The sequence below is a fragment of the Pieris rapae genome, chromosome Z, assembly GCF_905147795.1.
Source record: "Pieris rapae chromosome Z, ilPieRapa1.1, whole genome shotgun sequence".
Taxonomy (NCBI): domain Eukaryota; kingdom Metazoa; phylum Arthropoda; class Insecta; order Lepidoptera; family Pieridae; genus Pieris; species Pieris rapae.
In genome coordinates this window covers 923,065-937,163 of record NC_059534.1, presented here as the reverse complement: position 1 = coordinate 937,163, position 14,099 = coordinate 923,065, and the positions used below count along the sequence as shown (strand labels likewise).

The 14,099-nt window shown below is 33.7% G+C and overlaps 1 protein-coding gene across 1 annotated transcript; it reads right to left on the bottom strand.

Moving 5' to 3' along the window:
- Positions 1-2,696: 2,696 nt before the first annotated feature.
- On the bottom strand, positions 2,697-12,206 carry LOC110993432. Its single transcript, XM_022259695.2, has 13 exons — positions 12,129-12,206; positions 11,750-11,855; positions 10,577-10,662; positions 10,073-10,221; positions 9,169-9,301; positions 8,836-8,962; positions 7,947-8,014; positions 7,351-7,474; positions 6,750-6,862; positions 6,230-6,421; positions 5,273-5,397; positions 4,200-4,329; positions 2,697-2,782 (listed from the first exon to the last, which is right to left on the bottom strand). The coding sequence occupies exons 1-13, from the start codon at positions 12,187-12,189 to the stop codon at positions 2,733-2,735; spliced, it is 1,464 nt and encodes a 487-aa protein (XP_022115387.2). The 5' UTR covers positions 12,190-12,206; the 3' UTR covers positions 2,697-2,732.
- Positions 12,207-14,099: the final 1,893 nt, after the last annotated feature.

Below are 14,099 nucleotides of genomic sequence, written 5' to 3'. Positions count from 1 at the left end.
ATAATATAATATGTAATAATTGTAAAAGAGAGTACAATTATTATATATTCCGTTTCCGAAATAAAATATTTTGCCTTTTGGTTTATCCTTTATTGTGTTATAATGTATTGTGTTATTTCATAATCAATAATAATATTAAGATATTTTATTATTTATGTTAAGAATATGCTTAATTTAACTAGCTTACCCTTTTGTTTTATAAACTTCTTTATCGGCGTAAAAAAAACCCGTTGCGCGTCACATTTTTTTTAATTTAAACTATTAACGTAGAACGTATCGTTGAGAGAAAAATTATAACTACATGAATGTTTTACAAATTTTAATATATTATTATTAACAATAATAAATTATTTACCTCTTTTAATTAAAATAGTAACTTTTATTTGACGTTACTATGATACTACAGTTTGTGTATGAAATTTACGGTGTCTTCCTACTCTGTGGAGTTCTGATTTCGTACTTTTGAAATTCAAGTTGTAACGTAAACCGTACAGAAAGAGAAAGAAAAATTATAACGTATTTTCTTTTATTGTAATTAAAGTTCAATCGGTGTGTTATCTTTATTTAAATAAAGATTCGCAATGTCGGAGTTTAATATTAATTTAGTACAACAAAACATCAATATGAAGGTAATGTTTTTTATTTATTTCAAATACGTTATATTTTAAACTACATTACTATATGGCTTCTAAACGGGCCATGTTTTGCCATAATTGATAGCTGCACTGTTGGCAACTAATTGCCTGGCCATCACAAACATATTTTAATACAGCTGATGGCTGAACAATCCATGGGCCATATATGTTGCTATATGTCTGCTATAGAACATGATGCAGACCCCTAAACGGGCTACACAAACAGGCAACAATGGCTGACGAAATCACGCCTGTCTCAGCAGCTTATATAAACAATATTTTAAAAAAGAAACAGAAAAAGAATCCACAATCTGGATTCGACCTTACTTAAATTGGCGTGAAACTGTAGACAATATGAGTCTAAAAATAAGCCTTGATAATAAATTATTCAAGAACTTTACTAGAATATACTTCATTAATGAAATCAGTAATTGTTTCGTTAGACCACCTAGTAGTCATTTTTACGAAGTAGCCTAACCTCAAAATGCAGCTGATCGCAAATCACAAAATATAGCAACAGGTACATTTCACTCATAGCAAACTTCATGTCGCCTAGAAAAGGATACACAGTGCCATAACAAACAAAGTGACTGAAACAACTTTAGAAGTGGCCATGCAATATTGCAGTTGAATTCGATAGCCTAGCAATCATCCGGCAAACCATCGGGATAATATCGGCCATAAGTGACTATACAAAACATGTTTGGCTGTATGGCCAGGACATAACTGCAATATTGCATAGTGTGGCTGATATTGTTTGCAATGTTGCCGGGCCATGTGTTGCTGCCATCAATTGTAGCAAAATATGGCCCGTTTAGGAGCCCCACAATACAATGGTTTGGTTGTATCTATGTTCTCCTTTGTATACTCCTATTAAATTTTTAATGATGTAAAAAAGATGTCAGTTCATATACATGTATTTAAAACCGTGTCTGATATAAATTAGTAAATGAAAAAAAAAATCTGTAAGTTATCAGATACACAAAAATATCTGGCAATTTTAAAATATATTAAAAGTGTATTATGTAATATAATAAAAAATGGACTAATCTATAGTAAATCTTTTTCCAGATTTCAGATAAATTGATTGCCGAGTTGAAAATGGTACGTTCTCTCAATAAAAACCTTCAGAAGTATTTAGAAAGTATTCATCAATTTAGGATAAACTTAAAAAGTGTGAATGAGAATTACTGTGAACTAAGGAAAGCGAATAGTGAATGGAAAAATCTCATAAAATATGTAAATGAATAGTAAAGCATGCTAAACTAGATCATGTATTAAATGTTAGCCTAGTGATCTCAGTTTTCAGAGTTCTATCCTTACACTTATTCTCATCTGTATCAATAGATTTCTGTTTATATGCACAATGAACATTTTCTTAGCCAATAATAAGCAAATCTTTCTTCCAGACTTTTCTGTTCAGAGTTATTCTTATGTTGGAATGTATTTGAATAACATTTAACATAATTTTGTTGAGTTAAAATGTCTTGATATTTGTTGAAATTACTACTTGTCTAAGTTTGCTTATTCAATTCAGTTTATCTAGTTTGGGTTGAATACAAAATATTTACAAAGTTTGTGATTGTAGAAGATAAAAAGAACCTTAACAAAAGATGTCTAAGCTGTTTTTGTCTTTGGCGGCTGATTCTGGTTGCAATATCTACATGGGGTGTATAAAAATTTGTTACACATTTATTGATTCCTGTGAATATACCCGAACTTTGCATTACACCAAAAATGCTTTAGCCTTATCAATTTTGTACTAAACTATGATTTATATTTAAAGAATTTAGATTTAATGACTACAGCCTAGGTTGTGAATGAAATCCACTGTAATCATTTAATACAACTTCCTTAATGCATAATATAATAATAATGTAATAAATAATAAAAAGAACATGGTACAAACTGTTCTTTACATATTTCTTACACAATAACTTGCAAATTTGTCTAACTTTAATTGCTTAATTGTTACAAACGCTATGCTTTTATCTCTTATTTCTTGAAGGGTTTGATAAGCTAGTTGATTGCGACATATACTATTGTAAATAAAACGACAAATTAATAATGTGTTTTATTTTTTCCGCAACAAGTAAATCATGTCGAGTCTTCGTTTGCCGAGTCAGCGGCGTTTTTAGTGGATTTTTCTGAAATAATAATATTTGGTTAAAAGCTTAATTACACGTGTAAATGAAGAGGAACAGGCTGTTTGCAATACCAAGGGCCAAAACCCGTCTGTTCACTGTTGCACAGATCGCTATAATAAAACGAAGACGTTGCCTCTACTGAGTGCTGTCTCCGACAATATCCACATCTTTAATGTTCGCGGATCGAATTTTTTGTATTTAATATGATGTTTTTTAACATAATCGCATTTGTTTGGTACTGAAAGATAGTGTAAGTATATCTTCTAAAAAAATTAATAAATATGATTGGAGAGTTATAAGAATTCTTCACTTACGCCCTCAACGGTAAATAATATATAAATGATCCTACTACAAATTACAATGCTCTATCAACATTTCGATAAATTTTCTCATTTTTTTTAATGGCTTTAATTTATGCCAATTGGGCACAAGGTACTTCGACAGTGCCGTAGACGGACTATGGTATAGACCAGGCATCAGCGTACAGCGTGTCAGATAGCGAATATTATAATCCAACTATTTACAAAGGACACGAAGTGTGGCAACTACCTGACGTTGGTAACATGATTCGCAATGTAGTCGGTTTGCACTGAAAAATATGTTTGGAACCACCAAGCCGACCAAGGGCTCGGTGGTAAACAAATAAAACCCGATACGCAAATAGAAACAGAAAAACTGATACTCTGTTTCGCTTGCACTTAAGTATTTCACGTTAATGTCTTCTCTCTTTAGTTCTATACTCTATCTACGGCCAGTGCCCATAATTTTTTATCAAGCGTAATTTTATCAGTGATGCCAATTGTCTAATTTTATAGAAATGCTAACTTCAAAACCTTTGTCAAATTTAGACACCACGGACAAATATAAAATGCGTCAAAATTCCAATTTTTATATGTATAAAACTAGGATAATAATTATTAAAGAGTCACATGGCATATAGTAAATACTAAATTCTACATAGTACATACTTTTCGTGGCCGGTTAGAGCGTTACTGTCAGTGTTGTCTGTGATATGAGTATTAGTATTGCCAATTAATAAAAATGAACCATGGAGGAATAATTTTAAGTCACGCTAACTTATTAATTTATTGAAAAGTCTTAATAAAACAATTTGATTTTGTTACATATACTACAAATACGTAATACTAATAATCTTTTAAGATACCTAGCAATCAGAATCTTTCGATAATTAAATCTTTGCCTTTGTAATGCGATGCAAGGAATAAAAATATTTTAGTTGGATTTTATTAGATGTTCATAAGTTGGTAAAATTATTTATTGTACGGACCAAGAAGTACAGGAAATAAACACAGTTGGACATTTCAAAATGGCTACGGCAGTACCAATTTCAGCCGCTGGCCAAGAAATATGGTTAATAATTCAATGGTAAAATGCAGAAATATCTCATATTACTTACCAATCATACAAATAGAATACTGCGGCGTGTCACACGGTAGACCATAGATAACGCCGTTTAAATGATCCTGTCTGTCAAGATTCAGACACGGACTATCCATAGAGAATTCTGCATCTAGCCATGGAGGCATCTGAAAGTAATACATTGCTGAAATTGACTTCTTTACTTTGTTAATTTTCGCGCTTTTTTTCCTACTCTTGTGATCACTCCATCTTTTTGTATCTATTTTCTCACTGTTTACACACTGTATACGTGCTAATGATAATAATCTGAATGAAAAAATGTGCGTTCACTGCACAATACGTTATGCGTGTATTTTTTTCTCGATGTCCCTTTCTCTCATTTTCTCTCAATCGCTTTCTCCCTTCGACAAAATCGCTGCACATCTTCGGGAGGTGCCGTTGATTGTCAAAAAAAATTTTTTTGAAGTCAACATTTTAGTTTTGAAGTTACTCTTCTTTTGGCACGCTATGGAAAAATTATGAGAGTAAATTTTTACGATGCGCGCGCACCCTGTCACAAAAAACCGACACCCTCAAGTAAGCATAGTCAACATCTTAAAATAAAAAAATGTACATTTCTTTAATTATGTAGATTCTTTAATATTTTTTTGGGATATTTAAATAAAATTAATTTAACTAGATAATGCGTTATAATAAAACTTTCAATGTATTAAATACCTTCTTTCTATTGTTTGTGTCGATTTTTCGACAAACGTAGAATACGGCGAAAGATAATTAAACTATTTTTATCTGTTTTTTATAAATATGGCAATAGTTATAAATTTATGCCAGTTTCAAGTAAAAGCTAGGGAAACTAAACGCGAGAAATATTTTTATCTTGTTACGCCAAAGAAGTAATACTTAGCGGGTTACAAAAGTACCTACACACAAGTTTTATTTTATTTTATTTATATAATAAAATTAAATTGTATTAATAAGCACTCGATAGATTAAACTGAATAAAATAATAATTAATTATTTCTTTCACATTTTTTATGTAAACTGTACTATTAAAAAAATAAACAAAGATATTTTTAATGGTGTTATTCTGTCAAGGACAGTAATACTTACATATCCAACTTCACCATTCTTGGGATCAGGGATTCTTTTTCCGGTATTCGGGTTCCACCAAGAGTAGATGACTTCATTCTCCCTCGTCATGTTCAACTGTCCCGATATCCAGACGTGCTCGACAGCTTTTAAAAGTTAATAAAGCATTTATGTCTTAAAATATGGAATGCTACAAAAACTATTGACAATAGAGCAATGTTTTAGTTTAGGCGTCATCATGTCTACATATTTTTAACAAAAAAAATCATTTAAAAGTTAGGGATGGTTCTAATAGTGAAAGATTATCAAAACCTGATGTTTAAGAGCCTATTAAATGCAATCAGATCATTCCTAAAAAATTTTGCTTTTTAGGAATGATCTGATTGCATTTAACTACTAGTTTCGATATTTAATCGATAGTTGAGTTAACCACGGATCTTAAAACCGTGTTAACTTGATTAAACTTAATTTACGATTTAATTAAGGTTAAATAACATTAATATAACTTTTTTTTTGCAAATACAGAAATGTTTTATTGTCGCCATTGCGAAAGAAGAATGGTAGTTTTAGATATTAGGACTCTTCTCTCTAACGCCGTATATTGCGATACACTTTCAGATTTACATCATATTTTCATGAGGAAACACATGTCTTTGATCAAGGTCTGGTTATGCATCTCCTCACACACCGCAAGATCGGAATTTCTTGAACTGACACGAACTCGAAGTAAAATGATTCGTAGATATGTCAACCGATGGCACCACACGCTGTATGCCTTCTTTATTTTTTTTTTTAATTTAGTGTTATTCGATAACTTACCCGATATTTTATTACTTATTCTGCTATTCGGAGCGGAGAAGAATCCACCAAAAAAGAGATAGGTAACATCGGTCCAGCCGATCTTGATTTATAAGTGGTATAACTAACACGACACTTATATATTTCGATTCTAAATTAAGAATCATTTAACAAACTCACGTTCCTCCTTATTTTCACCCATAGCCAACAGAAGTTGTATTAGAACATCGTTATTTTCAACACTGGCAAGCGAGCCGTTCATTTTCTTGCAGTTCTCCAACGCGTGTTGCCAGTAGAAAGATTGTCGTACTAGAATATAGTAGAAATTGTCGTCGCTCTGTGGTAGAAGTGTTGTTCGTAGTCCTGGCAATCCTGAAACATTATATTGCCTAATTGAATATAAAGCAGACCAATGATGGCCTAGTGGCTTCAGCTTGGGACTCTCATACCTGGAGTAATGGACTTTCTATCTATATGCGCGTTCGTACAAACGAATTACCTTTATACGAATAAACCGTCTTGCCTTTGACTCTTAGAAGGCATGTGTGAAGCATATAAGGCTGATCACCTGCTTGCCTATTGATAAATCATGTAACAGTTACAGAAATCTGAGGCCTAGACCTCAAGATATATTTTTTGTTTATACACACAATTGAATATAAACGCACAATTGAATCCTTTTTTAATGGTGTACGGTTACCTTGATAACAAATGAATTGCATTCTTCTTTCACACCGGGCTTCCATAAATGTAGGTGATAAGGTCTCGTGTCTGTCTATCTGGAGACACCCGCTCTGTTTAACTGTGCCATCTCTGTAATAACATCAAGTTAACGGCTATCAACACACTCGCGAGACCTCTGGCAATATGAGTGTGTCTATGAGCGGCGGTATCACTTAACATAAGATGATCAAAAAAACTGTGTAAAGATGCATCTGCAGAACTGCAGACACAAACTTGAAGATAAGTAAGATGCGGCCTATTGGAGAGCGTTTCCAAAAGATGCCTATTTAGACCTCAGGACTAAGCATTTCCCTAATATCTGTCACTAGAAATGGCCAATTTTCGTAGCACATGAAGGACAATGAAGACAACGAAGGGGAACTCCAGACGTTTTAAAGGGGATAACGGAATCAGGTTCTGAAATTCCAATGAGCGTTTTCCGGAATATAAATATAATATTCGTAAAGTTACCTATTGTTTAAGATAGAGGGCGCTTTTCTAAAGAATAGAAAATCTAAAAATTTCGATTTTAGCGCGTATTTGCAATAAGTTCGCAATGTTATAATTGTATACGTTACCTCATTGGGGGCCAACCCGGCGACGCATCGGTGAAGGTTGTTGGCGTGAAAATACTTAGTCCCGTATCTATCCATGTCCATTGGCCCAATGCTCCTTTGGCTCCTATCCATGCACTTTCGATACCTATTAAAGTGATATATAATTAGATAAAACAAAGAAATTTATACTGAAAAAGTAATTTATTTACATAAAAATTATAAAGTTTTCTTTATTTTATATGCCCACAGACTGCAAAACTGGACAGGTTCGTAATTAATTCACCATTAGAATTCTAAATCCCTGATGAAAAAAGGATGAATTACGACTGGTTTGAGTCGTTAACCAATAAATATTCCTATATGTTGCGGAGACAATTGACAATATATAATATATTATATAGTTTTATAGAAAACATCAATATCCACTCAAAAGTATAACAAAAAAAAATCGATAGTATAACCCAAATGAAAAGACCAATAAAGATTCCTATATGCTGCGAGACTAATAATAATAGTATTAAAGTACATATGTCTGAATTTTAGACATTGTGCTTCCGAATGAATGCGAAAGGAGTATAGGTAGATGACGAAATAAACAAATCGAAGTAATAACTTACTTGGCCGAGCTTTGAGCATGGTCATTCCTAATTTTTTCAAGCACTTGAACGAGGGGATATTTGCTAATCTGAAATAGTTTAACATGGGTCATTAAACTCATAAGATATGCCATCAAAACTAGTATACAAAAGCAATAATACATTTATTTGGCCTTCACATGGAAGTACAATGTAGCTGGAGCTGATTTGCTCGTAATTCGTTTTAATAGGAATTAAAGTCCATGGGTTTTTAAAAAGGGTTTTAAATTTGTAAAAAAATCGATACTCATTTTTAAATATTATTAAGAGGGTTTCAATTTTAAATTCAAAAACGCAGTGCAGACGTGATCCTTAATATTTCGTATCGTATAATTATGGGTTTAAAAAAATCTTCCACATGAGCAAACCATATAAATATTTAGTCAGCTGTATAAATAATTAAATAATCTTATCTTATATATAATTGGAATCTCGGAATCGGCTCCAACGATTTTCATGAAATTTTATAATATATAATATCAAATCGATATATAATAAATCGATCTAGCTAGGAATCATTTCTAAGAAATGTTATTTCGTGTTTTATCAACTTAAACATAAACTTACTATTTTACTTTTTTTATAAGATCTAAAAATATTATTCATATTTCTTCATTTCATTAGTATGTAATTCGTACTTAAATATAATTTCCAAAAAACACAATTTATAAAAAAATACCGGGCAAGGCTCGGTCATCCAGGTACTTAATTATTAAGTAAGCACAATGACTTTCAGCCTAGAAAAGACAGTCTGATGAAGATGTCTACATAATTATTTGGACAATGTAATTTTAAATAGAGAATTTTTAAAGAATTTATTCAGTTAGGGAATTAACGTTTTGTTTTACACCGTAAAGCACAAAGTACTCACGTCATCTTCTGCATGACACAATAGGCAGCAGCTTGGTCCCAGTTCAATCTACCATCAAAGATATGGTAGCGACCAGATCGACACCGAACTCGCTTCAATTCCTGTATGTTCACTTCAATATGAGCTTCTGTAAAGAACAAAAAACCTGTCAGATTACTGACCTACAATTGTTGTTTTAATTCTGTATTAACAGATATATTTTCTAAGCTAGTCGACTTCTGAGTTTCCGAAGCTTTGGGCTATGGTCCCTTAGAAGACTACTACTTCTCAGTCAAAGACTGCAGGCCCTGGTGAAGGTGCCATGACATTTGGCTATGCAAACATAAACCCTACCTTTCTCGCAGACAAAGGGACGTTCCAGCAAGCATGGCAGGTCCAAAAACACAGGATTGTCGTGATTAACTCTTTCAAGAGCCACACAATCCGCTCCCCCTTCTGGTACTGGTATGTGTGTGCGGTTCAGCCACTGTGGAAGAATCATGTATGAGAATGATTACGTGACATCAAGATTATAGATTCGTAATAATTATGTGGAGGAACAGATAACAGTTTTTCAACTAAGTGATGGTACACAGCCTTTATGTGGGACCAGATGCCAGTTGAAGTATTTCCGAACAAATTCGAATTAGGGTTATTCAAGAAAAGAGCATACCAATTCCTAAAACTGGCAACACACTCGTACTGGCATTGAGTGTCCATGGGCAGAATCAATTAATTTTAAGAGCCTCCTTTGCTATGAAACTAAAATACATTCCTACATCAATTAAAACTGTCACGCAAAAATATTATGAACAAATTTTCTTAGGTACAAAGTGTCGAAACTCCTACTCTCTTTTGTGATTTTCACGCAATAAGTAAATTATGATCGGCTGCAGGAGATCTTGTGATCAAATCCCTGGGATTTTTAATTATTTATTAGGTTTCTTGAAATCACTACGAAGACCTCATACATTGAAATGTGCTGAATAAAATAAATCTCCTAAGGATATATTCATCCTCCCGACCTTGCTTCGTTCTTCTTCTTGCGTCGAAGGAATTTCATAGCTGCAACAGCTAGTTGCTGCAAAATGCTTAAAACTCGAGCTATGTAAAATGTATTCCATGAAGAAGTTTGGAAAAGTGCTGTTTCAGCGTACGACTGTCACTCACTTGAAAGATGAAGCCAGATGAGGAAAGGAGACATACACTTCTGACGCTCAACTCTAAAAGGTTGTAACGCCACTGTTTTTTTACATACCATAGGATAGTGCCGTTGTACATTGAAATCCAATTCATTAGGCAATACATCAGTTGCTGTTCTTCTAAGTTCACCGCCATGACTCCACCGATAGCCCTCTGGGTCGTCTGAATACGCTCGCCTCGCACCCACCCATACGGATTCTATTGCTGAAAAGTGAGATAAGCAGAGGTAAGACCCAATGGATATTTTTCTACTTAAGCAGCACATCAGGCCAGGTACCGTTAGATCGAGCCGAGGATGATTTAAAATAAAAATTACAATAAAATTACAGCTAATCAACCAGATGTATGGAAATTGAATGCTAACACTTATATAAAATAAAGAGACTCAAAGAGGCTATATTGCTGACACTACATAACGTGAGGCTCGTGTAATTCATATAAATTGCCACATATAGGTTCCGCTGACACCGTGTAACTTCAGGGACGTGTGATACTTTATAATATTGCGAAATGCAGATTCCATAGTAGGTATAGGGCTACGTAACAAGCTCATACTTACAGAACTGTAATTCCGACAATGCTTCAGCGAGAAATTCGGCCTTTTCTTTCGTATCTATTATAGCCAAAGTTCCATTGTGATGTCCTCTGAAAAATATTTCAGTAGGCAGGCAGGCAGGTATGGCAGAGCAGAAGCTCGCTGTAATACCACTCGGTATTACAGCGGTATTAGAGTCAAGATCGATTGAGAGAGAAGGACCAACAATAATATTAATTGTTATACCAAAAATTGGAACGAAGAGACAGGCCGGAAGCACTCTTTACGTTATGTAATACCGCTGCCCACAGACACTCTGAATGTCAGACCACTCGCAAGTGTGTTCCCGGCCTTTTTTTCTTATATAACATTATTATATTTACATTATATTATATTCATATTTACCCCCGTAAACGGGCATGAGGCTCACCTGATTTTAAGTTATACCGCAACCCACAGATATTGCCAGAGGGCTCCCGGGTCTGTTGCCGGCCTTTTTTTGGTATATAACAGGGGGAAAACGGTCCAGAGGCTCATTTGATCATAAGTGATACCGCTACCCATAGACACTGAATGCCAGAAGACTCGCAAGTGCGTTGCCGGCCTTTTGAAGTGAAACTTCTTTAGAATCGTTGTGATTTTAAACCGGATGCAACGAAAAAGCGACAGTAAAAAGAGACAGAAACATTAATTCATATGATTTAACGTGGGAGAAAATGAGATAGATAAACTTCTTTCGAATCGTCGTGATTTCAAACCGGATGCAGCGGTAAAGAGAGACAGAAACATCAATTCATCATATGATTTAACGTGGGAGAAAATGAGATAGGAGGCATTATACAGCCTCTATTTACTGCCGCTTTTTTTTTGATCGAATTTCAAACTTTCGTTGTTTTAGTTTTTGTCAAATTAAAGATTTATATTAAACTTATAAATTAAAATGTATAATTAAAATATACTGTTTTTAAAGAACACACACATTTAGATAGTGGAAAATGATTAATTTATATTTGTTTTTGAAGGTTTCACTTCTACCATGTGTGAATTGCACAAATGTTTTTATTTATGAAACAGAGCAAATGGGCAGAAGGCTCACCTGATGTTAAGTGATACCGCCACCCATAGACATGGCTAGAGGGCTCGCAAGTCCACAAACCATTGCATTGTAATTATTTGATTGGCAGCATGGATTCTTACCGACATAATATATTAGCATTTTCCCATTTCACTGGAAGGTTCTGTATCAAGTACTCTTTTTCTTCGAAGATGTAGCTTTCCCAACGGTCTGACGCGGCATGAGGTACTGGAAATAATAGTTCATATAAAATTATAGGAAATATATGCACTATATACAGATTCTCCTGCCATTTATTACATATAAATTTACACACACATTTCACAGTCAACTAGCTGGCAAGCTGTGCACACTAATTGTAATATAAATGAAACTTAGAGAGTTTAGATGATGAGTCAGTGACTGACAAAATTAGATTTGAATGAAATACGATGGATGGATGATATTATCTGTTAAAATAAAATAATTCGAAGGTAATATAAAATATAGATAAACATATACCTCGGTATTGTTCATTGTAACTGGCCGCACACGTTCCGAAAATTAAAAACAAAACTAACATCGCACAACCGTCGTCTATGATCTGTGACACATGAATGATTCAAAGACTAAATCATTGTTACATTTATTTTCATAACATTGAATAGTTTAATATTATGGGTAATATGTAATCATTACAACAGTTAACAATGGTGGTAATTCTAATCAAAGAAAGTTCTTTTTTTTTTTAATTTTGTACGTCAAATCTAATATCTCGGACAGATTCCAAGTCTTCATCAACAGCTGTCTTCGCCGTATTCTGGGTAACTATTGGCCCGAAAATCTTAACTTCGGGAGCGCTCCCGATTAGCGGAATTGGTTTCCGAAGAGATTCCAATAATATCCTCACAGAGGCGCCCAAGCAAACCTGTACTTTTGCAGATGATATAAGGAGAGCCGGAAAGTCTTGGAGCGAAGTGCCAATCGTGATGGAGACTCACTGTAGATGCTCTTTGCCCCATCAAGGGGTTATAGGACAGTCAAAGAAAAAAATTGTACAAGAATAATAAATAATTAATTTTAAATACTATTTCCCCTTTCAAATACTATTTATAAAGAATTTCAAAATTTTCGCCATAATTTTCGTCAGGCGTGCAATTGTTCCATGCACTATCACTATTCTCAAACGGCCGGCAACGCACTTACAAGCCCTCTGGTAATGATCGGTATCACTTAACAGGTGAGTCGCCCGTGTGTTAAAAAAAACTTTATTTTAAAAATCTTTGAGGCAAGCAGGTTTAATAATGGTGTGAATTATTAAGGGCCTGTTTCACAATGTCCGGATAAGTTCCAAATAAGCTATTTGTTACTTATTTGTAGGATAAACAGTATTTTATTGTTTCACGACTGTCAGATAGCGCTATTTGTCATGAAATGCCAAGTATCTTATTCGGAACTTTTATCTTTCGAATAATTTATGTGTTGCATAGCTATTTGGCACTTCCATACATTGTGAAACAGGCCCTTAACCTGCTTGCCTCAAATATAAATTAGTAATGAGAATTTATTGCGATTTCAAGAATATGCAGAATTATTAATGAAGATTAGAGAATAAATTTACGTATAATGTACGTAGATACGATTATCCTGAATTGTTTTTTAAAACACTGCAGTTAATAGCGTATTATGAAACTATTGACTATAAATGTCGTGTGCTGGCGAAAGCCTTTGATATGAAAATAATTTCGTTTAAAGCGAATAAAACGCACAATTTGTCTTTAAAATGAAATTGTCATGTTTTATTTTAGGTAAGAAGTAATGGTCCTCGCCTTTCCCGGTGAAGATACCCTAGTCTGTTGTTTATGAATACTATTATTATATTGGCTTCTAATCACTGAGAAACATAAATTTCAATATATTGTCAGCGATATATATTTCGATAGCGCGTTTTATAACAATGACGTCATCATAGGGAATTGTAGCCACAGATTGCTTGTCACAACACGAAAACGAAACAGTTTCTTATAATTTATTACTGTTATTCTTATTTGGCTACACATTTTTTTTGTTAATATAAAAAATACCGAGCCAAATAGACAATTTAAAAAATAACATTAATTTTTATTTGTGATCTAACAAACGGTCCGCATTATGCACTAGCAAATTGTGGTTGCATATTAATTGCTACACAGGCCTGCTACTGATCGATTTATGTGAAGCGTGAGGCTACGAGCCCGTATTTAAATGTAATACGTTTTTGACATACGAAAAGCATACTTAGTGAACAATAAATTCTGAATATTACCCTAAGGCCGTTCAAATCTTACGTAAGTCGATTTACTGCAATTTATCCCCCCCCCCTCAAAAAGAATAGTTCTAAAACGAATTAATTTTTTGTAGGAATCTTGGTTCTTAACAAGATGGTGTTAAGATGACATGAAACAAAGCAAGTTTAAGAGTCTGTTAGGAACAAGAAAGGGTAAGTTTTCTCGA